The following is a 15,033-nucleotide window of genomic DNA, read 5'->3' on the forward strand; positions in this document are numbered from 1 at the left end:
GAATGAAAATACGTTGAGGAAAACCTTATATGAACTCGAATGCATTCAACTATAAATATTGGGTAAAGAAAATAAGACGAAGTGTTTCAACAAAACGCTGGTAAATGCTACTGGAGAATAACAACTCAGGCCTAACTCGCCACCCGTGCAATAAGTGCTGCAACACAAAATTTTATGATGTGCACGACGATTTTATCAAGCTTCCTATTTAGTTATTAATACAAAATAAGTGTTCTAAGGAGACACAAATATTGAGGTACGTGACTTAGACTGAAAATTCTCATATTTTACATAAAATGAGGGGGCTGAATTCAAAGCAAAAATAACATCCAAAACAAGATGAATTTCTTTACAAAAGCTAGAGATTAACTCAGCTAGTGGCGCCAACCGTAAATTATACGATGAGGGTAATGAAAACTTGATCAAAATTCAAGGTAATAGCAATCAATAAAATAGGGTAACACAAGCAAAATAAAACTAAAATAGCTAAATCAGAAGCGTAAACGGCAACTACTTCAACTGCAACCAAATCAAAACGACGGTGCAAAAAGTTCAATAAAATAATAAGGTCGACCTAACTTGGCGCTTTTGAGGGACCAGTCCTGTGGTTTACTGCGGACAATATCAGTATCGCATCAACAAAATATTGAAGTGAATACCTATTAATAACTTGCGCTGCAGTTGTGTTCTTCCGCAGTTTAGTGTTGTGAGGTTCCATCAACATTAAGCCAAGTAAAATAAATCAACCAACACCATAAATGTTATATATTAAAAAAAACTATCACAATGTTTCCAAAAGTCAAAACATTTTGTGAAATTGCAGCAAAAGGAAAAAGGCCGCTGCATTATTCATATGTTGACAGTCGTGCGAACCTGGGAACTCTGATACGATTACAAATCACCCAACAATACATCTTGAACCATAAGAAAAGTAATTGAAATTTCAAACTCGTCCTAATACTATCATACAGAATAAACTTTTAAAACAACTAAGCGCAAAACAATGCTTTGAACGTCGAATGAAATTCGGTACATAAATTTCCCTGAAGTTCATCACACCAGCCAACGCTAGCGTTGCTATTGGATTGATCAGCAAAAAAAACATCAGCTTGTTGATGTAGTTGCACGTCTTGATGTCCAGTATTGGATACAATACTTACCTTAGTATTGTATACAATACTGGATTATGTTCATGCCAAACTTCCCTTCAACGACAAGATAATATCAACACGACACTAAAGGTAAAGTATTTAGAAGAACATGTCACAATTGAAGTCTGACTGAACATATGAAGTATTTCAACACGTAAAACTTGTTCGTCAGAGAGGACCATATTTTAATTTTACTTAATTGTAAAGTAGCTCGTTCTGGTTTTTTATTCTTAAATCTCCAATAATTACGAAAAATAAACATTGAAGCATTAAAAGCGTTTGGTGAAAGACTTAGGAGGTAATTTGGTATCATTTAGAGTACTAGAGTTAGAGAAATATTGACGCCATTTGAATGCCCAATTACTATTTTCATCAACTGTTTCAATTGATTCTGTATGATGGAAAATCTTGCGTTGAAATAAGAATTTACTGGCAACTCTAATAATGCTGTGCAAAACGGTTGCTTAGGCTAAGATAAATTTCGCTCTAAGAATTAGACGTGTTGATTGGGTTAGGTAACTTGCAGACATGTCAGTACATTGATACAAGTAAACCAAATATTCAAGGGGAATGCTAGCACACAACGATTGCTACACAAGACGTCAGATGAGACAGGGCATGTCAGCACACACAAAGCTCTTAACGAGTATCCTCACATATGCTTATTTAAACACAGTACACCGAGTGATTACTTCGTACATCTTAGTCGTATCGTGAGCCAACTCACAGCATTATTCAGCAAAAAGTTAAGAAAGTTACACCTAAAAGTCCTAGTTAAGCTTTAAATCATATTGGTAGTGATGGCAAAAATTGGGCAGGTAATCCAGAAAATGAACAAGTATTTTTCAATGAAGATTCATGGGTCGTATTTCTCTCAGCTCATGAATATTTTTTGTGATGAACAGAGAAGCATAATTATTTACAAGCAAGCAAGTTTTGAAGATATGGAGTTGCATTGTAATTCATTCTTGTAACATATTTCAACAGAAGTTGTAACTTGTATTTTAAAGACTGACATGGAAAAAAACTCGCCCATTTTGAGAAAAAATAAACCCGATAGAGTTTGGTAGATCACCAAATAAATTGTCAAAAGCAATATAAAAATGTTGAGGAAGCACGAAGCAGAACTAATACTGATATGCCTTAAACATACGCTTATGATGACACCACAGACAGAGAAATGTTTCACCACAAGTCTGCAAGCTACACCTTTTGACTGATCATGACATACAAACACTAAACATCAATACATGCTGCAAGTCTAAAATTAATCATACCGTCTACAAAAATACGTTTCATACTTGCATGAACCACCAAAAACGCGGAAATATTCCCTCCAAAAAAAAGGTGGTCCTGTAGAAAGCAGCACAACAAAATACATCACAGAACTCAAGACGCGCTCAATATGAAAGAAGATCATTAAAACAAAAGTACCCATATATCTTAGAGCGGCAAGAAATTCCATCAAACCAGGGCATACAAAATAAAATATCAACAATACGACAGCGTTAGCATATACAATGCAAGGAGCACATCAACAATCACCCTGTAATTCCAAATACCATTGAAATAGATAATAACCAACACCTGTGTATCCTACAAACAATAACAAATCAATCATAAAGAAACGCGTTCGCAATAAACAATATAATAATAATAAGCTATACGACTACTGCACAGTTAGGAGCAGTCACAAATTTCATTTATATGAAAAAATTCAAATACCGTACACTACACACAAATTGGCAGTAGTAAATGTTCTCCATCCAGTATCCGTACAAATATTGTCCACAGTCATCACATTTATTTAAAAATTTCAACCTTAAAATGAATATCTCTTAATCCAATAAGAATCTACAGCAAATTGAATCATGAATTCATTAATGCTTCAGCTTCCAGAGCATCGTTATTCAGCTGATTTTTAGTGATCATTCAATTATCAAACGGCCCTTAATATCAGGTTCATAAATTAATATCACTACTTGATGTGATTCCACCCAAACATGTCTTCAGCCACTTGACATTCAGCAAATTGTTGTAGGTCTTTAATCAAGTGCTATTAGAAATCTACATTAATAAGTCGACAAGGTATTTTTGGAAATCTCTCTGTATATTAGCTGTTGAAAAATTAAAGTGTAAAAAAGCTTTCCCAGTTTTCATAATAAATATGTTATTACTGGAGTAAATCTGAAGACAAGAAGCAGTGCATCAATTTTTTTCATAAAATAGTGCATTTAGTGGTGCGTTTAGAACGTCGTCCAAAATTTCTGTGCTGGCTTTCACATCCTTCTTCTCCATTGTCCGAGTATCAGTCATCCTGCGGGGCTTTTGTCAACCTCTTGTTGCCTCTGTGTGCTGGTCCCTTAGGCTTGTTGAACTTAGGCCTGTGTAAATTCTGTTTAGGATGTATTTCTTCCATGAGAAATTCTTCTGTGAGCTCAGAACCTTCTCCAATCTCTATCTTGCGGCTAATATTAAGAGAGTGTTCTGAGGCCATATAGGCAGTGAGTGTGTTAGTACAACTGCTGTACACCATTCGTTCCTTGATGGGACACACATAGCCAGGCATAGAGTAGACAAATACAACACTGTGCGTATAATCACCTTCCCAGGTGTGGTCAAAGCGGTAAAGGTGATACCGAGCATTAGTTTCAGGCACCTGACTTGGCAATTCTGTTACAGCAAGGCTTTTCTTCTGAGCTTCAACCTCGATTTTCTCATCAGTCAAATCAATATAGAGACGCACATACTGCAAATCTCCCTTGGTAAAGGAAGCAACAGCTTGAACAGCTCGATTGGACAGTGGGAAACTCAAACCTGTCATGGTTTGATGCTTGGTGTTGATCCCAATATCAGGATTGACTTCCTGACGTTTCACTTCCATTAATTCTTCTTCTTGAGATGTCAAGGGAGCAGGAGCCTTGCTTGCTTCTCTGTGCTTCTCATAAAAAGTAAGAGTTGCATCTTCTTTGCAGGACACAAATATCTCTTCCTTGATTTGGGTACTGCCAAACTGTCGCTTGAGTGTAGCTTTAGTTGATGCATAAAGCATCTTAAAGCGTATGGGTGAGTCATCTGGAGACCACAGCACCAAAAGCCATTCATCACTGAGAGCCTCTGAGCTTGCATCCCCAAGTCTAAAGAAAACATAGCGAGGATTCTTTTCTTCCAGTAAAGGCAGTACCTGATTAGTATAGTCATCTTCCCATTTTCCAACCATTGGCTTCCAGCTATGGCACGTGAGCTTCTCATCTTTGATCATTACTGCAAAAGTTCTGACATTTTTGCTCTTGCATTCTGAGAAAAATTGCTTCAGATCTTCATCTGCTTCAATTCCTGTTTGGTGAGACATTTTCACAAACTATTTGTAAGATCACTTCTTATAAGTTGATCTAGATTATTATTTAAACTAGAAAATAGAAACAGGGGTTTTCTTTCACTAAATCAGTGAATTTTAATTATGTTCATGAGCAAAAATCTATCTCAGTAAAGTAAATGGATGATGAGCAGCTCACTGGCAGTAGTGATGAAATCACACATTGATGTCATCCAGCAATCTGACAATACTGAGAGCATGTGCAGGTGAAGTTTCAACAATGACACCACCAATTACCATTTCCTCCAGGACAATGTGTAGTTTGGCAGGATTTTGAATGATGGTATGACGTGAAAGATTTGGGAAGTATTGGCTCAAGGCTGACAAATATAAATTCAGAAACTCGTAGACTTGTAGTAAGTTATCATCAGAATCCGCAGAGGCGATGAGCATACAAGCACCAAACCAGCGATACACCAGAGTACGACTCTCGTTGGTATCCTCCACAAAGTTTTCCTGTTGAAAAAAATTCAGTAATTAATTTGTTGTAAATTACAGTGAACATCATCAAATAAGTTGGAATTTAAAGCTCAGTGATGATTTGTTTTTAGCAAATTATGTATAAACATAGATCACATTATCATTATTTTTGAACATTATGTTTAAAATTATAGCAGCCCAATTACATTCACATCACATTTTACATTTTTGTAGATAAAACAAATATTTTTGGAACACGCTCAGCACAGTAACATACTCAAGTTGTAGCAACTCCTGCATTTCTGACAGTTCAAACTTTTGTCATTGATAATTATAGAAATAATAAATTTATAAAATGAAAATATCGTTTTCACAGAGGAAATTTATATGCCATCAATGTACTTTGCCTTAATGAAAATTGTAGTAGTCTAAACTAAACAACCCATTTTATTATTAGATAGGGGGCGCAGCCGTAGGCTACAAATTTTACTCTTAAATAAGCCCTGGAGCCAATGCCTAGCTTCACCATGCATTAAGGGGATTGGCTACCCTAAAATTTGAAAATTTTGAGTTTTTCTGTTTCTTATCTCATCTTAAAGGTTGTTTTCTTGCGCATCGAACGGTATAAGTATCGTCCCTGTACGTCGAAAAATGACTTTGTGACAGCAGGGGGGTGGTGGGGGCAGCCTATAGTAATTCCTAAGGAAATAATTACGGGGCGTGACTACTAAAACTGCGAGCTGAAGCCAAACCTCTCAGTGCCATCATGACAGCAACGTGAAAGGTGTGCAGCCAGTTGCTCCATGCCTTCCTGACTTGGATTAAGGCTAAGTTACGGTATCTTGGCAGCGTTGCGACTCTTTTATGTCTATTTAAGTGCTGCGCGGGCAGTCTTTTGGCCGTACTGAAAACCTCATACTGCTCTCACGGCAAATCTATCTCCTCCTACAGTTTTCGAGTTACAGCAATGAGACATAAACCATTCGATTCGTAAAGACCAGGCCTATCGACTCTAACATCACTTTATTGAATTTTGGTCTGGTTCGTTTTTTATATGGGGGAGAAGGGGGGGGAGGGGTGAAAAATGAGAAAAAAATGGGAAAAATGGAAGAAAACGCAATAAAAAAAACTAGATGGAAAATGAAAAAAGTGATGTTAGAGTCAATAGATATGGTCTTTACGAATCGATTGATACATGTCTCGATGTTGTAGGATGATATTTGTGGGAGGAGATAGATTTTCTAAAGTACCCCTTTTTAGCCGTTTTCTAAGAATTTCACGTTTTCTATCAATTTTTCGAAAAATTCATAGGAGCAAAATGTTTTTCTTTTTACATTTTACGTATGTATGTGAAGTTTCATGACAATCGGATAATAACTGTAGAAGTTTTCTGTAGGGGTAGCCGATCCCCTTAAGGGGAGTGTCTACCCTAAAAATAAAAGTTTTCTTACTTTCTACCGCATCAAACGGTACTAGAACCATCTCTGTATGTTGATTTATGCATTCAGGACAGATCCCGAAAGGGGGGGTGGGTGGTGGGGTCCCTTCACAAGTCTATGGGGATAATTATGGCCAAGCCATATAAAATGGCTATCACTGGACCAGGTGGACCTGCAGCTCAGTTATCACTCAGCCATCATGCGGAAAGGTGTTGATATAGTTGTCCTATGCACTGCTGACTGACTTTGAAGTGAGATAACGCTTACTTCTGGTATCTAAGCTACGTTACATGCCTTTACATAGCGCACCGCGGTTTTTTGCCTCTACTGAAAAGTTTGAAACATGAAAACCTCTCTCACGACAAACCTATCTCCTCCTAGAGTTTTTAAGCTACAGCAATGGGAGACATATTTGATTTGTAAAGATCATACCTATCAACTCTATCATCCCTTTTTTTGAATTTGTGCATGGTTTGTCTTATATTTGGGGGGGAAGGGGGGGAGGGCAGGGAAAAAGTGGAAAAAATGGGAGAAAGGTGCATACAAAAAACAATGGGGAAAATGAAAAATTGGAATGATAGAGCCGCTAGATAATTTAGTTACAAATCGAATGATACATGTCTTGATGTTGTAGCACGATATTTGTAGAGATAGATTCTCTACAGTACCCCTTTTCGGCCATTTTCTATAAATTTCACGTTTTCTTTTATTTCTTTTTAAATTTATATGAGCAAATTGTTTTTTATTTTACATTTTACATATGTGTATGAAATTTCAGCAAGATTGGATGATAAATGTAGAAGTTTTTCTGGAGGGTAGACAGTCCCCTTAACTTTACTAAGCCTCAGAACTAGAAGCCGCAGACTACGCTTGAACTCCGTAATTAGGACAAGCGACACACTGCCAAAAGATAATAGCGCCGTAGGTCTTCAGTCAATGCTTAAGCATGCTCCCTCATAAGCAGGCAGTTCTGCATCTGGCTGTATCTACCCTGGCCTAACCTCTTCTGGCCTAACCTATTCACGCTGTTCCCAGCTCACATCCTTCTTGCAGACAATGACTGGCTCTTCCACCACACTTGGACTGCCTTTCTAACTTCTTGCAGCAATAAGGTTAGGATAGGTCTGCTCAGGTTTGTTTTGGGTGAAGAAAGGTTTCAGCTCATATAGGTTAGGCCTGAAGAGGTTAGGCCAGATGAGGTTTGGCCAGATGCAGTATGGCCATGTTTACCTTTGGCAAGCTTATTTTGTGGCTGTCAACATCTGGCGCTATGGCTTTGAGTACCATCAACCGGAGCTACTCGGGACGGTTTTGAGAGTTTTTTGTTAGTAACTTCTTACCATGAAACATTTCATAAACAAGTTTAGGCTCATTTTATAGCTCTTTGCAAGGGCTATCAAATGGCATCTTAAAAAAATTCCATATGCTATTTGTAAGGTGCCAGAAGCAAAGAAAGAGTGTCCCGAGTAGCCCCGTCGAACGGGGCTACTTGGGACACTTGGAATAAAACTTCATTTTAAAATATTTGAAGCATGCAGAGTGTACTCATCCATTACTAACAGTACTCTGAAGTCCTCCTCTTTCGTTGTAGATGAGGTAGAGGTAGAATAAATGACATTTTCTGTGATTTTTTCTGGTTTTTTCTTTATTGATATGATATTACCATAAACATTAATTACCATCAACTGGGGTGACTTTGGCTGGCTTTTTGATTTTGTTTTGCAAACAAAAATGGGGTCGTAAACGCCAGGATCGTAAACAAGGTCATAAATGCTGGAGTGACTTTGGCCATCGTTTATGACCTCGCTTTTGTTTGCAAAACAAAATCAAAAAAGCAGCCAAAGTCACCTGGCAGCCAAAGTCACCCCAGTTGAGGGTACCAATATTACCATATCCATGAACATGCCATTGAGCATTTACAACAACCTTGTCCACTGCAAGCTTCATATCAACAGCCTTATAGCATTTTTTCTGTATCTGTAAGCTTATAGGATGGCTTGTAATTTAACACCATTTTAATTGGGTTAAGTGAATTTACTATAAAAAAATATAACTCAGTACTCACTGCAGTGAGTGACAGAGCGCATTTTCTCATCGATGAAACACGGACGGATGGATAGACAGACAGGCAGACATAAGGACAGGCAGACAGATGGACATGGCGAGCACAATACCGTAAAATGGGGTAACTTAGACCACTTTTTTTTATAAATGATGCCATTTTTTACTAGCTAAATTAAACTTGAATTGAAACATGCAAAATACAGGTCTATACTCTAGCTTCACTCACCATAAATTGCTGGCTCCTGCCTCTCATAGTCTTTATGTAACGAATTCGTCACACAGAAAATAAAAGCTTCTACCGAGAGTAATTACATGTTTGGAGTCTAGCCGCGAGTGTGACAGTAGCGTCACATGTTGTGAACTCGTTCGAACGACGTTCGATTGAGTAGGTGCGCCGCTACTGCCAGTACAACACAAAGACTGCGCGTGATCTGAAATGCAATTCAGATTGTTTTTTCACTTTCAAAACATAATTCAGTGCGTATAGGGCTAGTTACTCGTTAGCCTTCAACTGGTCAAGATCGCTGCCATATCTACTGCTCACTTTTATCAAACTACATAATTTTCCTTTCCTTTGCTATTTTTGAGGATTCATTACAATTATTCCCATATATTCTTAAGTTTGATTAGCGCGGTTTTGCTTAACACGGTAAAACTCGGGGATTTATTAACCACGTTAATCAAGGGATTGCTGTATTAGGCCTTTAATGCCCATTGACAAAATTTTTCTATGTCAAATAGTTTTTGAGTTGTGGGGGTTTTTGTTGAAAAAACAAAAAGTGGTCTAAGTTACCCCGCCGGTCTAAGTTACCCCATTTTACGGTAGTGCATTTATTTCCATAAATGAGAAAATGCGCTAAAAATATTGTGAAAAACATACCTGAAACAGAAAGGAATGTTTTAGTGACCACCATCATATGTTTTGGAGAAATAAATCATAGTTTAGGTCAATTACTTTTCATTCTATGATGCCTGGTGCACAATTCTAAATACGACATTCTATGCACAATTTTGTGATGACCGATGATGCACTAATTTTTTTATAAGTGAACTTTTTTTCACTCAGCAAGGTAAATGTAATCAATATTCTTTGTATTTAATCAATTTTTTTCTTAACTGGAGCCTTTGCTAACTGAGGTTCTACTGTAAATGTGCTTTTGGGGGTGTCCCGAATAGCCCCGGGGGGGGTGTCCTGAATAGCCCCGGGGGGGTGTCCCGAGTAGCCCCGCCGTGCGGAAATGACCGCCATTTTTTTTTTGGAATGAGATAGGCAAAATCTGTCAATTACATTTTCAAGCCGATGCTAATTGCAACTATTATGTAAGTAAAATTTTTTAATACGGTGAATATCTTTCACTACAGACCTTAGCAGAAGTACTAACTTTTCAAAATATCGTTTTTCACCATTTTTTCAGGAGTTTTTCATAGCTAGTGAATATAGTATTTTTGAACTTCCTTTATGGTACTACATTATTATTATGTCTACATAGATAGGAAAAATGTTGACAATTACGCCACTATATTTAGTTTTGCAATATTCCAATTGGTTTTGCTACTAAAATAGTTTTACGCCATGTCGGAGACTGTCCCAAGTTACCCCGCCCGTCCTGAGTAGCCCCAGTTGACAGTACTTGATTAATAAGCCATTATGCACTCTAGCATTCTTACCTATAGAAAGGAATAAGAACTAAGAACAAGTGTGAAGTTTGGCAAAGCTGGCCTCCAGCGTGTGCCCCATTACAAATTCAGAGACAGTATGGGTGAATATCAAGGGGATTTTAAATGTCATGTTACTCATGACTCATGTGTTACTACAGCTTTTGTGGATGCTACAGAAATCAGCGGCTTTCAATAGAAATTGATTACTTCATGGGTAATTTTCATAAATTGCAGGCAAAATATGCCATTTTTTAACTTTTATGGAAGAAATTAGTCAAGGGACATAGAAATATTAGAAATTAACCCAGGTATTTGTCTCATTTAGACTCACTCACAGGTTGCTTACAAGTTGCAACAGATTTTTCAGCTAGCCAATTCCGATGGCCTTAGGGTAAACGCGGTATATTCCGACATCGTAGGTAATTCCGTCACCTCTCCAGCTTTTCCTTTATATTAAGCTTTGTTTTAGTTCCATGCGTTCAAATGGCAACATTTTGTGACGTTTCATCGTTGCTGATGCGTAGTGAAGTGTTTTGAGAGTCATGTGAAGGCAACAGAACTTACGTAACGCATACGTTTTTTTTATAGTTTTTCATTTCTTGATGCGTCCTTAATGTGTCGGAATATACCGCGTTTACCCTACTCCAGTCTCCACCTTAGGCTAGTCAGTTGCATTTAGAAAAAAAAATAAAGAAAACAGCACATTTAGCTGCAAATTTCAAAAAATCTTCCAAACAATTGTGTTAGCCATAAATTTTTTGGATTTTGGAAACTTTTGTCAGTATTTTGACATTTTAGAATGGACAGGAGCCAGGGGTCTTACAAAAAACAATCTAATGCTGAAAAAATTAATTAGTTTATATGAAAAAAAAATTTGTTGTAATAAAATAAATGCCAGTTATAGGTACTCACAGGTTTCTCAGTTCTTGAGTCCACCATACACTTTTCAATTACTGATGCCAGACCAGCAGGATGACAAGGACAGAGCTGGGGATTGAAGCGGTGCGTGAATAATACCGCTGACTCCTTGGATGCAATGACTAGGAAGTATAACATGAATGGGCAAAAATCTGGAAGAAGCTTTATCCTAATTGAATCAACAAGGGGGAAAGGGGGGATGCAAGGCCAGGACTCAGGAGGATTAACCTGAAATGTTGAAGGCAGAAATAAGCATAAACAATGACCTTGATGCCTTGTTCCTTATCTAGAATATAATGAATTTTAGGTAGGCTAGGTGACCTAGGTCGTCAGCACCTAAGAATGAGATTACAACTTGACGAATGACGAGTGTGACTAACTCGTTTTTTACTTAAACGTGAATCATCACTAGATTTTTTTTTATTCCTGAAAACGCAGCGGCGGCGGCCGTGCATATATAATAAATTTTTTCTACAAAACCCAAAGTCCCAAACCAGAGTAACTTTTAAAAAGTTAACCAGTATATACATTTCTTGGATATACTATAGGCCTATTGCCTGATAAAAACAATCAAGTACAACAACAACGAATCAAGTTTCTAGGTTTTTAAATTTAGATTAATGTACATAGCTACTTTGATTCTATTATTTGAGCTCATGTTATGAAATATTTATTCCATTACCCTTTCACAAGGGAACTATTAATGCTGTTCGCTAAATATACCTATTTATTGTTACCGAAAGTAACCGAGCCACTTTGTCCGAAGAAATGGGTGTTTCAGCTTGTGCGAAACTACAGTATTTTGTGCATTCACCTCACATACGACATTCTAAACTCACTCAAACTACGTCGGCAGGGAGCAATTCAAGTTCATCCCAGTGGTGAAATAAGGCACTAATACAGATATAGAAAATCTGATGAATACTATTACCGTTCGTTCAAACTGGGGGTTTTTATATAAAAATCTCTCCTTGGCCTGGTTCATAAAACCAGTTTAAGTTTATCGTATCTTTTTTTTGTAAAATTATTCACACATATGGCTATCGAACGCTAACTTTGATGATTTACCTCAAAATTGGTTAATCAAAATATCGGGTTCATTTTCAATTCGTAAGCAATAATTTCGTAATCAAATAAATTATTTTCAATTACTATTGCGCTGTGGTGAGGGTTCTTTCGCATTTGCGAGTGAATAATGGGAAAGAATCTACCGTCAATGCCACTAAAGTCGCCACCTCACTAAAGTCGCCACGCTGCAGGGAAAAGGAAATATTTATTAAAATCGACCCAATACGAACATTTCGTTATCGTAGGAAAATACTAGAACATTTATTAATATTGCCTAAAGATAGTAGAATGCATTTTCGACAATTGATTTGTTATTAGTTTTGAGATTTCAAATCAACATGACGAAAATTCGTTGAGCGAAACGAATTTTTTCATTCTGCTTGATGAACTGCGTTTGGGCGATACTTTATTTCCGCGAAAATGTTTTCCCTTCGAAGTTTGGGTCATACCGAGGTGAAACGCAGTAAACAGAGGTTCGTTTTGCTTGTACTCCCTGATTTTAATGATATGGAAATTTATTTATAATCTATCCCAAACATAACTGGCGACTTATGTGTTTATAATTTTGGGAGAAATGGCGAAGTTTGTGATGGTTATTTGCTTTAAGAGCCAGGATTTGAAGATAAATGTTTATTACTTTTTAATACCTACAACGNATTTAAATCACTTTTCCTGTTAAGTTTGTGTACTTACATACATTAAAATACGATTTTTCAAGTGTACGAATATTTATTTCCCCCCACTGTAAGAATGTGGCTGATTCATGGTCATTTCTCAAAGGCACGGTTATGTCACACACTGGGCAGGGTGGCCCAGTGGTTAAAGTTCAGAGTACCAAGATTGGAGCAGAGAGGCGCGGGTTCGATCCCAGCAGAATTGTAGCAGTGAGTTGCGAGTTCGAGACCGCAAAATGCTGTGAATGTTCTGCGATGTTAAGAATCGGCGACAGGCCTACGGCCTGATAAACGCTGAAACCGCTATTACTATTATTATTATTATTATTATTATTATTATTATTATTATTATTATTATTATTATGTCTGCAGTTGATGCACGTGTACCTAAGACTAAGGGGAGCGTCTAGGTCCAAAGGTCGAAATTTTGGCATCTCCGGTTTTTAGGCTTATCTTAAAGCTTACTTTCTGACGCATCGAACGGTGCTAGAACCATCTCTGTAGGTTGATTTATGCATTCGCAACAGATCCCGTAAGGGGGGAGGTGTCCGGGCCCCTTCAGTAAAGTTAAGGCGGAAATTACCCGTCCGGGCACCATAAAGGAGATCGTCTGATGTAAAGCGGCCAATTATGACATTCTCCAGTTCTTATACTCGTCTTAGAGCTTACTTTCTGCCGCATCGAACGGTACTAGAACCATCTCTGTACCTTGATTTATGCGCTCACGACAGATCCCGTAAGGGGGGAAGGGGGTGGGGGGCCTTCAGTAATTCCAAAGAGGGAAATTAACTATAAAATGTGCTCTTCACTCGGCTAGAGCTCAGTAACCTCACAGACAGCACGCGGGATGGTGTTCATTTAGTGGCTTCATGCACCGATGACTGAGTGAGTTGATGCTTACTTTCGGTATCTAGGCTACGTTACGTGCCGCGCGGCGGTTTTTTGCCTCTACTGAAAAGTTGCTAAAGCTGAAAACCTCTCTCACGGCAATTCTATCTTCTCCTACAGTTTTGAATCTACATCAATGAAACATATACCATTCGATTTGGAAAGAAAATATCTACAAATGTCAATTGATCGTTTTTCCAATTTCGTTATAGTTCGGATTTTATTTTGCAAGAAGTATGGTAGGGCGGGGGTCAAATCGAAAAATTTTGAAAAATATCGGAAAAATGCTCCCACACCCACAAAAATGAGAAATCCAAAAAACCGCCAAGTGACGTTTTTAGATATGGTCTTTACACATCGAATGATATGTGTCTCGATGTTGTAGCTTGAAAATCCTAAGATGAGATAGGATGTCTAAAGTACCCCCTTTTTGACCGTTTTCTAAGAATTTCACGTTTTCTTCATTTTTTCGATAAATTCACACAAAAAAAAGTCTTAAAATTCCGTTTTATATACGTGTACCTATTTTCGAATCGATCCGTCTGTAAATAACCGAGATAAAGTTGTCCCTAGACGCTCCCCTTAAAGCTCGGAGGAGTCAAAAGTCCCAGTGGATGAACAGTACAGTTATAGCTCAGCTAAAAACCAAAAAGGAATCCTACATGCGTTATTTACGACCTCGCAGTGATTCTGATTATACCCTGTACGCAAGAGCTCGAAGTCAAGCTACAAAAAATGTGTCGCACCGCAGTTAAAAACAGAAAAATTATTGCCGATAATGCAAAAAAGAACCCGAAAGCCTTGTTTTTGTACGCTAGTTCTAAGTGTAAGATAAACGACGGTATTTCTTATTTGAAAGTAAACCAACGAAAGATATCCTCTGATGAGGGCAGGGCTGATGTTCTTAATCAGTTTATTAACAGTGTGTTCACATATGAAGACTTGAAGAGTATTCCAGCTATTGAGGAGCACCTGTAGGCTCGAAGTTAACATGCTTTGAAATACACGAAGAAGAGGTTCTCAAGCGCCTGGTCGCTCTAAATCCCAGTAAGTCATGTGGACCAGACGGCTTCCACCCTAGATTGCTCCAAAAATAATCAACCGTCCTGGCCGGTCCTCTGACAGTATTATTTCAAAAAATCCTTGAACGAAGGAACTTTGCCGACCGATTGGAAAGAAGCTAACACTATTGTTAAAAAAAAGAGGCTTTGCGATTAAAGCACAGCAGATCTGGAGCAGTGATCTGAAAGTTCGAGACCTCAGCAAGCTGTGAATATTCTGCGATGTTATGAAACGGCGGCAAAATTAAGGCCTAATAAACGCTGAAACCACTATATTAATATTAATATTATTATCGTTATAAACATATTAATAGA

The 15,033-nt window shown here is 37.8% G+C and overlaps 2 protein-coding genes across 2 annotated transcripts; both read right to left on the reverse strand.

Annotated features, from left to right (window-relative positions):
- Positions 1 to 13: 13 nt before the first annotated feature.
- LOC125177530 (twinfilin-2-like) lies at positions 14 to 4,511 on the reverse strand. Its single transcript, XM_047880263.1, has one exon. The coding sequence runs from the start codon at positions 4,501 to 4,503 to the stop codon at positions 3,460 to 3,462; it is 1,044 nt and encodes a 347-aa protein (XP_047736219.1). The 5' UTR covers positions 4,504 to 4,511; the 3' UTR covers positions 14 to 3,459.
- A 172-nt stretch (positions 4,512 to 4,683) lies between these two features.
- LOC108668240 (AP-4 complex subunit sigma-1) lies at positions 4,684 to 11,789 on the reverse strand. Its single transcript, XM_018155412.2, has 3 exons — positions 11,765 to 11,789; positions 11,022 to 11,255; positions 4,684 to 4,983 (listed from the first exon to the last, which is right to left on the reverse strand). The coding sequence occupies exons 2-3, from the start codon at positions 11,163 to 11,165 to the stop codon at positions 4,684 to 4,686; spliced, it is 444 nt and encodes a 147-aa protein (XP_018010901.2). The 5' UTR covers positions 11,166 to 11,255; positions 11,765 to 11,789.
- Positions 11,790 to 15,033: the final 3,244 nt, after the last annotated feature.

This window comes from Hyalella azteca, unplaced genomic scaffold (genome assembly GCF_000764305.2).
Source record: "Hyalella azteca isolate HAZT.00-mixed unplaced genomic scaffold, Hazt_2.0.2 contig5104, whole genome shotgun sequence".
Classification (NCBI taxonomy): domain Eukaryota; kingdom Metazoa; phylum Arthropoda; class Malacostraca; order Amphipoda; family Hyalellidae; genus Hyalella; species Hyalella azteca.

What these genes read in the sequence shown, in the direction of transcription:
- LOC125177530 (XM_047880263.1), bottom strand. Translation starts at nt 4,503, where the DNA reads ATGTCTCACCAAACAGGAATTGAAGCAGATGAAGATCTGAAGCAATTT.
- LOC108668240 (XM_018155412.2), bottom strand. Translation starts at nt 11,165, where the DNA reads ATGTTATACTTCCTAGTCATTGCATCCAAGGAGTCAGCGGTATTATTC. An exon ending in ACTCAAGAACTGAGAAACCT is followed by an intron (nt 4,984 to 11,021) that starts GTGAGTACCTAT and finishes TTTTTTCAACAG; the next exon opens with GAAAACTTTGTGGAGGATAC.